This window comes from Octodon degus, unplaced genomic scaffold (genome assembly GCF_000260255.1).
Source record: "Octodon degus isolate 3935 unplaced genomic scaffold, OctDeg1.0 scaffold00020, whole genome shotgun sequence".
NCBI classification, from domain to species: domain Eukaryota; kingdom Metazoa; phylum Chordata; class Mammalia; order Rodentia; family Octodontidae; genus Octodon; species Octodon degus.
The window spans coordinates 919,670-932,642 of NW_004524596.1; the positions used below are offsets into that span (position 1 = coordinate 919,670).

At 37.9% G+C, this 12,973-nt stretch overlaps 1 protein-coding gene across 6 annotated transcripts in view; it reads left to right on the forward strand.

Moving 5' to 3' along the window:
* Ttc27 (tetratricopeptide repeat domain 27) overlaps positions 1 to 12,973 on the forward strand; it is a 213,366-nt gene that overhangs the window by 33,701 nt on the left and 166,692 nt on the right. For 5 of the 6 annotated variants that reach the window (XM_023711274.1, XM_023711271.1, XM_023711272.1 and 2 more), the window contains exons 6-8: positions 3,391 to 3,555; positions 5,946 to 6,079; positions 12,548 to 12,660. In XM_023711274.1, coding sequence (XP_023567042.1) covers positions 3,391 to 3,555; positions 5,946 to 6,079; positions 12,548 to 12,660 — 412 coding nt within the window. The remainder of the gene's footprint in view (positions 1 to 3,390; positions 3,556 to 5,945; positions 6,080 to 12,547; positions 12,661 to 12,973) is intronic. The other variant, XM_023711273.1, reaches the window with a different exon arrangement.

The window sequence follows — 12,973 nt, forward strand, 5'->3', positions numbered from 1 at the left end:
TTTTTTGCGGTACTGGGGATGGAACTCAGGACCCTGTGCTTGCCAGGCAAGTGCTTATTCTACTGAGCTATCTCCACGGCCCCAAAGTGGCATTCCCCCCCCTTAATTTTATTGATAAACAAATAGCAATGAGATAGTTTCAAATCAAATTGGTAGGAGAGTTTCAATAATTCACACAATGCATACATTCTTCCTAGTGGTTAATTGCTGTACAAGATGCAGACATGATATTCTATTTACAAACACCATTAGAACAAATTGCTCTATTCATTAAGAGAATGTAATCATATATCTATCCTAACCACAAAGTGGCATTCTTTTAGAAGACTTGTTTGTTGCATTTCTTTGGGGAGCTGAATTCTTGGTTTGAGAATTTTGAACTGACTAGGTAGATAGACTGGATTTGGTCTACAGATCTGTGCGAAGGCTGGCTTAAGGTTATAAATTCTTTGGATAATAAAACCTTTTGCACTTACATGCAGAGCTACTTCTTTCCCCTTTCTATGGCACACATAGCTTTATTTATTTATTTATTTATTTAAAATTTGTCTTTTGTTTTGTTTTTAGTTGTACTGGGAATTGAACCCACAGCTTTGTGCATGCTAGGCAAGCACTCTACCAAGAGGCCATATCCCCAGTCTATAGCTTTATTTCTATCAGTTTTTTTTTTTTTCCCCAGAACCAGGGATTGAGTATAGCTTTATTTCTAACCATGAAGATACAATTCTGTGGGTCTCATCTTTAAATGGAGAGCTGCTAGATTGCCTGCTTTGGATGGGCCTGGGCCTCGTCTGTTGTCTGTGGTGCTCTCTGAAGCTGTTGGGATGGAACAGTGAAGTCTGTAGGGCTTGGTAGATGGCGACAAGGAAGACTGGCTTCATTGCTTGCTTACTTACTAACATTGCAGTTTTTACTTAATTTTATTCTCTGAAGATTGGTTATTTTGTTCCCATACAATCATGAACATAAAAGTGTATTTAAAATTACATATTTTTCTTTTTTCTTTTTTTTTTTTTGTTTGGTACAGGGTCTACAGGGTCTCACTACACAGATCGGACTCCTAATGATCCTTCTGTTTTCAGCCTCCCAAGCACTGGCATTACAGGCGCATGTCACCATCGCCAGTCTCAATCACTGTCTCAGCGCGCCCTGGGGTGGGGACGGCACGGCTTGCTGGTTATCAAACCCTGGTCCCTGTGTCTGCTTAAGCAGGAGCTTTAGTCTGCTGAGCCATCTGACCAGCCCCATTAATCCTTATTTTTTTAATCAGTTTGAATATTTAAAAATTTAAATCATGCTTTTGAGTTATTTTTAAGAGGTAAGTTGGCCAGGCTGCTGGAATCTAAGAATGAAGCTTAAAATAAAATCATGATCTCTTCCTGTACTTTATTTTTCCTTAACATATTAACCTGCAGAGAAAGCACAGTAGTACAGGATCAAAGCCAGTTATACCTAGATAGATAAGAATTTAGGTAGATAGGTAGGAAAAGAAATCCATGTAACCAGTGTCAGGCATTTCTGTGACTTACTTGATGTGTTGGTAGGACAGTTCAAATTTGATAAGGTTTTAGCCTCATTAGTGTTAAATGCAGAAATGAGCTTTTAAATTCTCTCTGAGAGAATTTAAACATTTAAACATTTTTTATCTGATTGAATTTTAAAAAAAAATTTATTTATTTATTTGTGTGTGTGTGTGGCTAGCTCAGCCCACTGGGGGGCAGGGTTGGCTGGCATGTGGTGCTGGGGGATTGAACCGCGGTCCCTGTGCTTTGCTAAGCTTGTTCTAAGTAGGTGCTTTAGACCACTGAGCCATCTCACCAGCCCCTCTGATTGAATTTTTAAAAATTTCTTTTAAAAAATATTTATTTATTTATTCACTTGTATTTATTTGTAGAAAGTTCTACAGGGTGTTCAGGGTCTCACTACTAGATCAGACTGGTGATCTGCCTGTTTACAGCCTCCCAAGAGCTGGGATTATAGGCATGCGCCACACCAAGTCTCATTTACCCTCTCAGTGCTCCCCGGGGGTGGGGCTGGATTGAATCCCTGGCCTCTGTGCCCACTTGCAGGTGCTTTAATCTGCTGAGCTATTTGGCTGCCCCCCCCCTTTTTTTTTTTTTAAATTCCAGGACAATGTCTAAGTTGCTAGGTTGCCCAGACTGGGCTCTAATTTATGATTTTCCTGTCTCATCCTCCAAGAGTACTTGGATTATAAGACATGTCCAATTTGAGAGAGGATTTTAAACAAACATGGCTAACTTCCATATTCTTTGATTTTTATATTCTAATTCTTTTGGGAAAATTACTTTCACTGACACAAAGTAAAATTGTGTCACTTATAAATCATGCCTTGGAAGATTCTTCCATTTCTGACAGTAGCAGGTAGATGCTCAGGAGTAATGGAGAGAATAAAGGAAAACAAAGTTTATAAAAGAAGCCCTCACTAAGAGTATTGAATATTGTCAGGTCCAGCTTTTCCTGAATTTGGTTTGCATGAATGAGTTCTTCTCTAGGTTTCGCAGTGAGAAGCTCATGTAGGTGGCCCTGGGCCCTAGAGGTCAGGCACGCACACCAGGGCTTGCTCCCTGAGTCCTGAGGATCTCTTTGAAAGACTGACAGTGTATGGATCAATACCATTTTGTTTTTCAGACCCATGTAATCTCAGTGTATGGTGGAACAAAGAAGGGATACTTGTTTCTCATTGTAAATGTATTGGAACAGCCAGGTTATCTATCAGATGATAAAGTACCCTTAAGTTTTTGTGGCCTCACACTTTTTACCTGCCAACTTCTTTCCCTGTTTTTTCTCACAAGCTTGGATTAAAATCCTGGTTTTGCCACTTAACAGTTGAGGTGATAGTCAACTAGCTGAGCTCAGGTTTTTAATGACTTAGATGGAGATAGTGTCAGCCTCAAATGCATTATTGTGAGAATTAAGTAACAGCATTTAAAATGTTCAGTGCTAGGCTATGTAGACCTTTAGTAAATATAAATTCTCTTTTACCTTGAATGATGGAAAAATTATCTTTGGGTCCTTGGGTATTGGAAGTACATTTTCCCTTTTTTCATTGTTCATCTTTAGACTGCTTTGCAAAGTGCTGAATAAGCTATTACTGAAAATAATGTGAAGGGTGGCTTACAAGGGGCATTGTTTTGGGAATTCTGTTTTGGGGATCAGTTAGATTCCATTGTAACCTGGTATATGTTATAGTACTAGTTTATTAATATAAGTCATTTTATTTCAGATGCAGTGTTACTAAGAATGTTTTCTCATTTTTTAAATTTCAGATATTTACCGAGATAAAAGCTGAAGTATATAGTATGTATTGAATATTGAAGATTCAGTGTCTTAATCCTCATAATTTTTAATGTTTTATCTTTTATTTTGTAGTGTTGAAACTTGAGAATCTGTTTGTAGGTGATTCGGGTCGATATTTGGCGATTCAGTTTCATCTGGAATGTGCATATATATTTTTATATTATTATGAGTATAAAAAAGCAAAAGATCAGTTTAATATTGCTCAAGACATTGGCAAATTGTATATTGATTTGACAGGTAAGACTACCTTTTGTGAATAAATGATTTTATTTATTTTATTTTATTATTTTTTTTTGCGGAACTGGGGATTGAACTCAGGCCCTTGTGCTTGCCAGGGAAGCACTTATTCTACTGAGCCATCTCCCTGGCCCCAATGATTTTATTTTTATTTTTATTTATTTATTTATTTATTTGTGTGTATGTATGTGTGTGTGGCCAGCTCAGCCCACCAGGGGGCGGGGCTGGCTGGCATGTGGTGCTGGGGGATTGAACTTCGGTCCCTTTGCTTTGCTAAGCTTGTTCTAAGTAGGTGCTTTAGACCACTGAGCCATCTCACCAGCCCAGTGTTTGATTTTCTATAGCTTGTTTTATAAAATAGGTTTTTAAAGATTTTATAGTTTATATTTTTATGATAAATTAGAAATCATAATTTTTTTATTCCCAGAGAATCCCCTGTTCCACTTGGGTACGTTTGTAATAGGTAGCAATCAGGCAGCGCACAAATGAACTTTGGCCATGTGGCCCTTGGTGTTGCCCAAGAAGGCCTCTCTTGATGCCTGCCTAGCTTGGCCTCTCTGCATTGTTCCTCCTTGTAAATACCCTCCTCTTGCTTTCCTTCTGCTTGTTTTGTATTCCTGTGAGCAGATGTTTCTGTAGTGTCTTCGTCCCTTGTCTGGCTTATTGTAGGCACTCAATAAATATGTGCTGAATGAATGAATGAATGATTGAATTTCTCCTAAAACTTCCATGTTTTTTCTGAATGCTAAGTAAGATTTTTCAATGTATTGGTGTATCCTTAATATATTATTATATAATTGCCATTCACTATTGAATAAGTTAATTACACTCAGAAATTGTCAATTGATTTCTTGTTCATACCCATTCCATCTAGACTGAGCATTTTAGCATGTGAGTACTTATCTGTGAATCTTTTTTTTGCGGAACCGGGGATTAAACTCAGGCCCTTGTGCTTGCCAGAGAAGCACTTATTTCACTGAGCCATCTCCCCGGCCCCTTATCTTTGAATCTTGAAATACTTGAACCTATCTGTCCCCACAAAGCCAGATCTAGATTCTTTCTAAGGCTTGTTCTTAGCTTCCAAATTCAGTGCTGCTTATTGAGCTAGTGCTAATCAATAAAATCCTTTAGATATATTGTGAATTAAATATGACTGTGGTGGTGAGCTGGTGGTACAAGGCCTATAACCCAGCACCTGGAGGTTCATAAGGAGGCTTGTGAGTCTGAGCCCAGACTTGGTAATTTAGCAGCTAAGTGAGACCCTGTCTCAAAAATTAAAGGTTAAAGAAAGTACAGAGGATGTAAAAGGCCCTGAGTGTAGTCCCTAATATTTGAGAGAAAAAAAAAAGCCGTGGGCTTGTATGGGATCTTAGCCACTTTTTCTTATGTTGTGTGAGGAAAGTTATTTAATATCCAGCTTATATCTTTTGGGACAGTGCCATATATAAGTTGGAGTCTTGTCTATGTTTGAAAGTATGGTTATATATAACACATGAGCTTAGTTCCAGAGATTATTTTTAAATATTTTGATCTTAAGTGACTTTTTCTGGTACTCTTTAAAAACTAATGGCACTGCAGTCTAGTATATTCAGCTTTAACTGTTGGTATGTTTACTATCAGTTTTTCATTTTTTTTCCAAGTTACGGGTAAGGAACTTAAAAATGTGATGCTTATAAATATAGAATGAGAAGCGGACCACCCCCCCCACTTACTATGAAAACATAAGCTGTGTTAAACCATTTCAGTGGCTGTCTTTAGCATAACATATTTAAAAAGTTGAGGCATAACTTACAACAAGACACATCAAAGGATAAAATCCAGACTTCTCAGACTGGTCTTTGTAATCTGAGATTTTCCAGAGAACGCATATTGAAACTTTTCCTTCTCTAAAGTGGTCTGAAATAGCTACTTGGCAGTGTATCACTTTAGACACATTTTAAAAAAAAAATTGGTGTTACATACTGCCAGATAGAATACTATGCTAGACTGTGTAGTTTAGAGCCTGAAAACTGTAGCCTTAAACTTGGGCTCTGGTTTCAGAGAATGAATCTTTGTGATCTGGTGACTATTCCCCACCGCCTCCATTTTTTCATCCATTGTATAGAGATAGAAATAGTTCTTCTCTACAGCACTTAATGAGTTACTTCTTTTTGCAGAGCAATTTGGTGCCAAAATGAGTCGGAAATACTGGGTTTGAGTCCTGTTCCATAGCATACTGTCTTTGCAGTGTTGTCAGTTGTATGTCATTTGAGTATCACTGGCCCTTAGATTTCTTGTGTGTGAAATTAAGAAAACACCAACTCTAAAGCATTGTGGAAATATTATACTGCATGATGGCCTGTAGATCTGGCTGGCAATTCTGTAGATATAATTTCATTTTATTTTTTCAGGTGCTTTAGGAAAAAGAACACGATTCCAGGAAAATTATGTAGCTCAACTGATTCTAGATGTAAGAAGGGAAGGGGGCGGCCTTTCAAATTGTGAATTCAGTCCAGCACCTACCCCTCAGGAGTGTTTAACCAAGGTAAGTTGGGCTGGAAGTTATTAGTTCAGTTAACACCCAGGTCTGTTTATGGGAGGTGAGTCGAATAGAAACTCTGAGAAGGCTGGGAGGAGACCTCATTTTGTCCCCTTTTGAGTCTTTCCAGGGCAGCTGGGAGAACAGTGTTGGACTAGTTTTTTATCCTTAAGGAGAAAGAAATTGTATGTTTCTTATGGAATTCAATAAATATGAATTAATAATGCAGTCAGTTATGTATTACCCCCTTGAAGAGGAATGAAAGGCAGACAGAAACTGATTTTCTTACACGCTTCCATATTTTCACTGTACTTTTGCTCTCTGTGGATGTGTTCAGAGACTTGAAATTTCTTTGGCATTTTCTAAATATATAAACCAAGCGTCTGGATTCTTTTTTATCAGTTTTATGATCTCCTTTTGTTATTTTGTTATTATTGGGTTGGTTACTTCTTTAGTATTGTTTTTGACATGTCTAATGAAGTCTGTCTTTGTAGCTTGGATTTATGATCTTGATTAGGTTCTACTTAAATGTTTCTCTAGCTGCTTCCTTAGATGGCATTAGCATTTATGTTGTTTATTCCTGAGATGTCACACCTACATTGTTGGTTGTCCTTTGATTAATTTCACTCTGTAAAGCCCATCTGTTGTTACTCTGCACAAGGCATGGTTTGTACTAAGGAGGATGTACAGCCGTGACTTTGTACCACTCAGGTTGATTCTGGTCAGAGCTGCTAAGCTTGCCTCTGTCCTTTGTGTCCTCCTTACGTGTTTGGGACCCTCCTCAACCCCCTCTCAAAGCCTTGAGTGAACTCTCATAAGTTTGCTTTTAGGCCATCATACAGAATCTATGCAAAGAGATTTAATTCTTGAAATCTAAGCATTTTATTTAGTTATACAATTTTTGTTTTACTGTGTTCCATTGAAAATTGTATCCTATAATAAGTATATGACTTTTATAAGGAATGTATAAAATATATCATGTAATTAGTATAAAATTTATTTAATCTTTCATATATGAAATAAAGTACACTCAGAATTCTTACAATCTTTGTTAATTATGACTTAATTATTAGTTAATAGCAAGTATTAGATGCAGGTGTTAATAGCAATTACTAGTTGTGTGATATAGATATGGATTTGACATAAACAACGTTATTCTCACGAGTAGAAGGTGGAATCATTTGTTAAATTACTTATATATCATCAGATGTGGTGGTGCATGCTTGTAATCTCAGTTACTCAAGTGGCTAAGGCAGGAGGATTACATGTTCAAATCCTGCTTGGGCAACTTAATAAGACCCTGTTCCCCCAAATGTAGTCTGAGGGGAGCTCCTGTCTAGCTTGTTGCTCAGATCAGAAGCTCCTGTCTTGTTTGCCTGAGGCCTGGATTCATTCCTTAGTACCGCCAAAAAACCAAATACAACCAAACCAAGGAGAAAATAGTTATATGTCATATTTCCTTTTTTCTAATAGATTATAAAATTTACTATGTATTTAATAACTACTCTTCTGGGCAAAAAAGCACCGTATCAATTACAGTGATTGCAAAAATGTGTTCTAATGAGAGATGTTAGTGTGGGAATATACCTTGTAGACTTGTGGAGATAGACTACTTTGATTGCCAGTGAGGAACATAGTGTTTTCCCTTTCAGCTTTCCTAGATTTATAATCTGTTGTTGGAGAATTACATAGCCTAAAGTTATTGGGTAGCAAGGTACAATAAGCCAGGAGTTATGAGCAACACATTGTGCCAATTCCACACATTGTCTCTGGTGTTCTTTAAAGCTCACCTGTCAGAAGGACAGGAGGGAGAGCAAACCAAAGGTGCATTCACAGAAAGCAGGAACACACACTTGCTCAGCTGCCTGTGACAAGAAACGCGCATCAGATGCTGCCCACATTGTATCTGACATATTGGTGGTAGGTTGTGTCCTGATCTCTTTATTTAGTACAATTCAGTAGAATCCATGGGGACTTGTAGAGATTTGGGGGCCGGGGAGATGGCTCAGTGGAATAAACGCTTCTTTGGCAAGTGTAAGGGCCTGAGTTCAATCCCGGTTCTGCAAAAAAAAAAAAAAAAAAAAAAAAAAAAAAAAAAGAAACTTGGATCTAAATAGTTAATGTAGTAGGCCATTTTAATTGCAAAAATAGTTGAAGAGGAACACAGAGAATTTGGAGTGAAGAGTCAAACTATTTTGATTGCTTAATTGCATCTGGCAAATAATTCCCTGTGGCTAACACTGACATGGCTCAGGTCTTGAGGGAAGGAGCCTTGGGCTGGGAGGAGAGAGAATGTGTTCCTGTCACATCCTCATTGCCAAGACTGAGGTTGTTTCCTCGATTATTTTTGCCCATACTATACTTTTTTAAAAAATATATTTAGTACAGGGTCTACAGGGTCTACAGAGTCTCACTATGAGCACACCACCATGCCCAGTCTCAAGCACCGTCTTAGCGTGCTCCGGGGGCGGGGCCCTCATGGCACACTGAGGATCAAACCCCGGCTGCTGCGCTGTGCCTCAGCAGGTGCTTTGGTCTGCTGAGCTATCTGGCCAGCCCTCACACTACTGTTAAAGATCAGATCTGATCAGATGTGTAAAGGCAGTCTACAAATGTGTTACAAATTGGATGTAGATAGAAGTAAGTTGATACAACCTCAGAAGGATATTAAAAGATGACAGTCTTGGGACACTCTAGAGCCACACTGCCTGCTATGGCAGCCATTAGCCACATGTGGCAGTAGAGTACCTAAAGCCTGGTGTCCAAACTGAGGTGGGTCTGAAGTATAAAATACATACTGTGATAAGGACTGTGTGGAAAAACTATGTAAAGTATCTAATTAATAATGTTTTTTACATCTTCTAGGAATACTGTTTTTGATGCATTATTTTAGTTTTTGATATTTTGTATCAGAAAATTTGAAATTATATATGTGATTCTGTTTAAAAAATTATGAAAGGCCTGTGGTGAGAAAGGATGGCCACCAGAGTGTGCTGTATATCTGTCAGCCCTGACTATGCCTACACTTTCAGGCAGGAACTTTTACATTGGGAATTGAGGAGTGGCCTCAAATTTAGTGTTCCTTCAGGTCACAAAATCCCCAGGTATGTGTTGGGGATGTAGTGCTTTGTTTTGGAAATCTTGTAGATGGAGAATAGGTCTAAAGTTAGGGAGAACAAGGAAGCTGCCCCTTTGGCTTGTGATTTGGGCAGATGAACTGGTTCCCTTCTTGTATTTGTAAAGCAATATTATCAGGTACTATTGATGTAAAATGCACTTACCTATTCATTCATTCATTCATTCCTTCATTCATTCATTTATTTTGAGACAAGGTTTTACTGTGTACTTAGGCTGGTATTTAACTTGCAGTGTAGCCTAGACTGGCCTCAAACTTACTGTGGTTCTCTTGAGTTAGCCTCCTTTGTGCTGAGATTATAGGTGTGTGCTACCATTTCTGGCTTTAAAATGTGCCTATTTTAAATGTACATTTTGTCCAGCCTGGCCTACAAAGTGAATTCCAGGCCAGTCTGAACTGCATAAGGAGACCCTGTCTCAAAAAGATCAGAAAAAAAGAAGTATACTTTGATGAGTTTTGAAAAACACAGAAAGCCATATAATCCCTCTGCCAATGAAAGTGTAAAAACCATTGCGAAAGCCCTCTAACATTCCTTTGCAATCACTTTTCTCCCACTGATCATAGATTAGAGCTGCTTTTTCTAGAATTTCACATAAATGGAATGATATTATGTACTTTTTTGCATCTGACTTAGCATATTTTTGAGATTCATCCATCTTATAATACCAGTAGTTGGTCTCCCTTTATTTTTATTTTTTCATGGTAAAAACTGCTTTGTTGGTGGCAGTTAGTACAAGTCGATAAATACTGATCCCCAAAGAAGAGCTCAGTTATTTATCATATCACTGGTCCAGCCCACCAACCACTCACCTGTGTGCTGCATGTCTGTCTGTCTGTCTGTCTGTCTGTCTGTCTGTCTATCTAGCTATCTGTATAGAAGGTTTTTTTTTTTTTTTTTTTGAGCTCCCCATTGACCTGCAGCAGCGCTGGTCTGGGTTGCCTTGAGTATGTGGGAATGGAACCACCGCTCAAAGAAACTGACTGCCTCCTTTAAGCAGGCACTTAAGCAACTGTAGCTATCTGTATAGATGTATTTTTATTTCTCTTGAGTAATTACTTAGGAGTAGAATTCATGGCTCCTATGATAAATGCATATTATAAGAAACTGACGGTTCTAATTGTTCCAGATTCTTGCCTACATATAATATTGTCATTCTAATGTTTAATAGTACTTCTGTGTTTATTGTTGAGGAATTTTTATGTGCTTGTATTAGCTCTTTATATATTTTCTTTTATGAATGCTTATACAAGTTTCATTTTTATTTTTAGATGGGTTTTTTTCCATATTGCCAAGGCTGGCCTGGAATTTGTAACCCTCCTAGCTTAGCTTCTCAAGCAGATGTGGTTACAATGGGCATTGGCTATGCCTGTACAAATATTTTGCACATTTTTATTTATTTATTTTTGTTTTTGAGACCAGATCTTGCTATGTAGTTTAGGGTGGTCCTGAACTCAATATAGAACCCAGGCTGGCCTTGAACTCACAGTGATCTTCCTGCCTGAGCCTCTTAAGCACTGGGATTATGGATGTGCACCACCACGCTTGGCCTTTAGCTGACTTTTAAATTGACTTGCTTGCCCCTTTTTATTGTTGAAGTCTAAGAATTCTCCATATTTTGAGTATAAGTCCTTTTAAAGATAAGTTTTATGAATATATTCTTTGCTTAGGTTTTTACTTTCTTAACAGTGTTTCCAGAGAGCAAAACTTCAAAATTTGATAATGTTCAGTTTATTGAGTTTTCTCTATTTGTTTATTTTTATTGAATGTCTTAAGGAGTATTTGCCTATTCCAAGACTGTCAAGATTTTCTTTTATGATTTCCTCTTGAAGTTTTCTTTTTTAGTTTTTAATTTTAGCATTTACTTTGAAGTTCTATGATTAATTTAGGTTTAATTTTGGGGTATGGTGTGGGATAAAGATGAAGGGTCATTTTCCCCAAGTGGATATCCAGCTGTTTCAGCATCATTTATTGAAAATATTATACCTGTTCAATCATCTAGGTATTTCTCTTGAAAAAAATCAGTGGACCCTACATACATGGGTCTTAAATTTTGGACTGTTATTTTCTTCCATTCCTTTATGTGTCTGGTTTTATGCCAGGACCACACTGTGCTGGCTTTGTAGTAATTCTTGAAATCAGTACCTTCTTTTGATGTTGGGAATTAAACTCAAGGTCCTGTGCCTGCCAGTAAGTCTTCTACTATTGAGCCACATCCCTAGCCCTTAAGTACTTTTTAAGGTTTTATTTTTCAGATTGTTTTGACTGTTCTGGATCTCTTGCATTTCTATATAAATTTCAGGATCAGTTTGTCAATTTAATCTTCCTATCATTGATGATTTATATAACATGTCATAGCTGATCACGCATTGTTTTTTCTTTCTTTTTTTTTTTGATGGGACCCGGGATTGAACTCAGCCCCTTGTGCTTGCCAAGAAAGCACTTATTCTACTGAGCCCTCTGCCCAGCCCTGATCACACATTGTTGACGTTTTATTTATTTTATTTTATATTTTAGGGAAGGGTCTACAGGGTGTTCAGGGCCTTACTACAAGGTCAGACTCATAGTGATCCGCCTGTTTACAGACTCCCAAGGGCTGGGATTACAGACACACGCCACCATGCCCAGTCTCAATTACCCTCTCAGTGCAGTGGGGAGGGATGGCATGGCAAGCCTGGGAATTGAGCCCTTAGCCCCTGTGCCTGCTTGCAGGTGCTGTAATCTACTTAGCTACTTGACTGGCCCTTTGTTCATGCTTTATATTAGAATTTAAAGGCAGAAAGACCAGCCTTTGAAATTTGATGATGCCACATGCTTTGAGTGTGACTTCCTTTTTTTTTTTTTTTTGTTTTTTTGTTTTTTTCGGAACTGGGCATTGAACTCAGGCCCTTGTGCTGGCCAGTCAAGTGCTTATTCTACTGAGCCATGTCCCTGGCCTCCCTGAGTGTGACTTTGGATCAGTTTTTTTTCCTTCTTTATTTCTTCATCCATAAATGGTAATAGAAATACCCATGGTTATTTTGAGGATGAATGGGAAAATGTATGTAAATTTACCAGCAGAGAGTTTTTTGCATATTAAGCTCAACCAATTTTAATGTTATTCTCTCTTACTGTTATTATCAGTGAATTTCAGAAGTATAAATGATACATTTTCCATTTCTACGAGGTTAATTATCCACAAATATGTGTATCACAAGAAGTAGCTTAATGTATAGACATTATATAGTCTTAACCCAAAAGATAAGTTAATATTATCCCTACCAGCCATCTGTAACATACACTGCTATTTAGTGAGTCAAACTAATTTTTGGTCGAAATACTTTCTATTTTATTCCACCAGAATCTTGAACTCAATGATGATACTGTTCTGAATGAGATAAAGTTCGCAGATTGTGAGCAGTTTCAGATTCCTGACCTGTGTGCTGAAGAGCTTGCTGTTATCCTTGGAGTCTGGTAAGCTGCATATTGGTTCTCTCTTATTTGAGGAAATTCTTATTCAAGAAGGTCCCAGAGTTCCTGATAACAGAGATTTGGAGTGCTTCTGAGGATAGGGAATTCTTGGGCAACCCAGTAAAGGCTTAGAGATTAGGAATATCCTGTAAATTAGTATATTCATTCTTTCCTTCCTAAGCAGAATTCTTTTGGTTAATCCTGGCTAACGATAGACTTTTTTTTTTTTTCAGAACCTGGGATTGAACTCAGGCCCTTGCACTTGCCAGGCAAGCACTTATTCTACTGAGCTATCTCCCCAGCCCCGCGATAGATT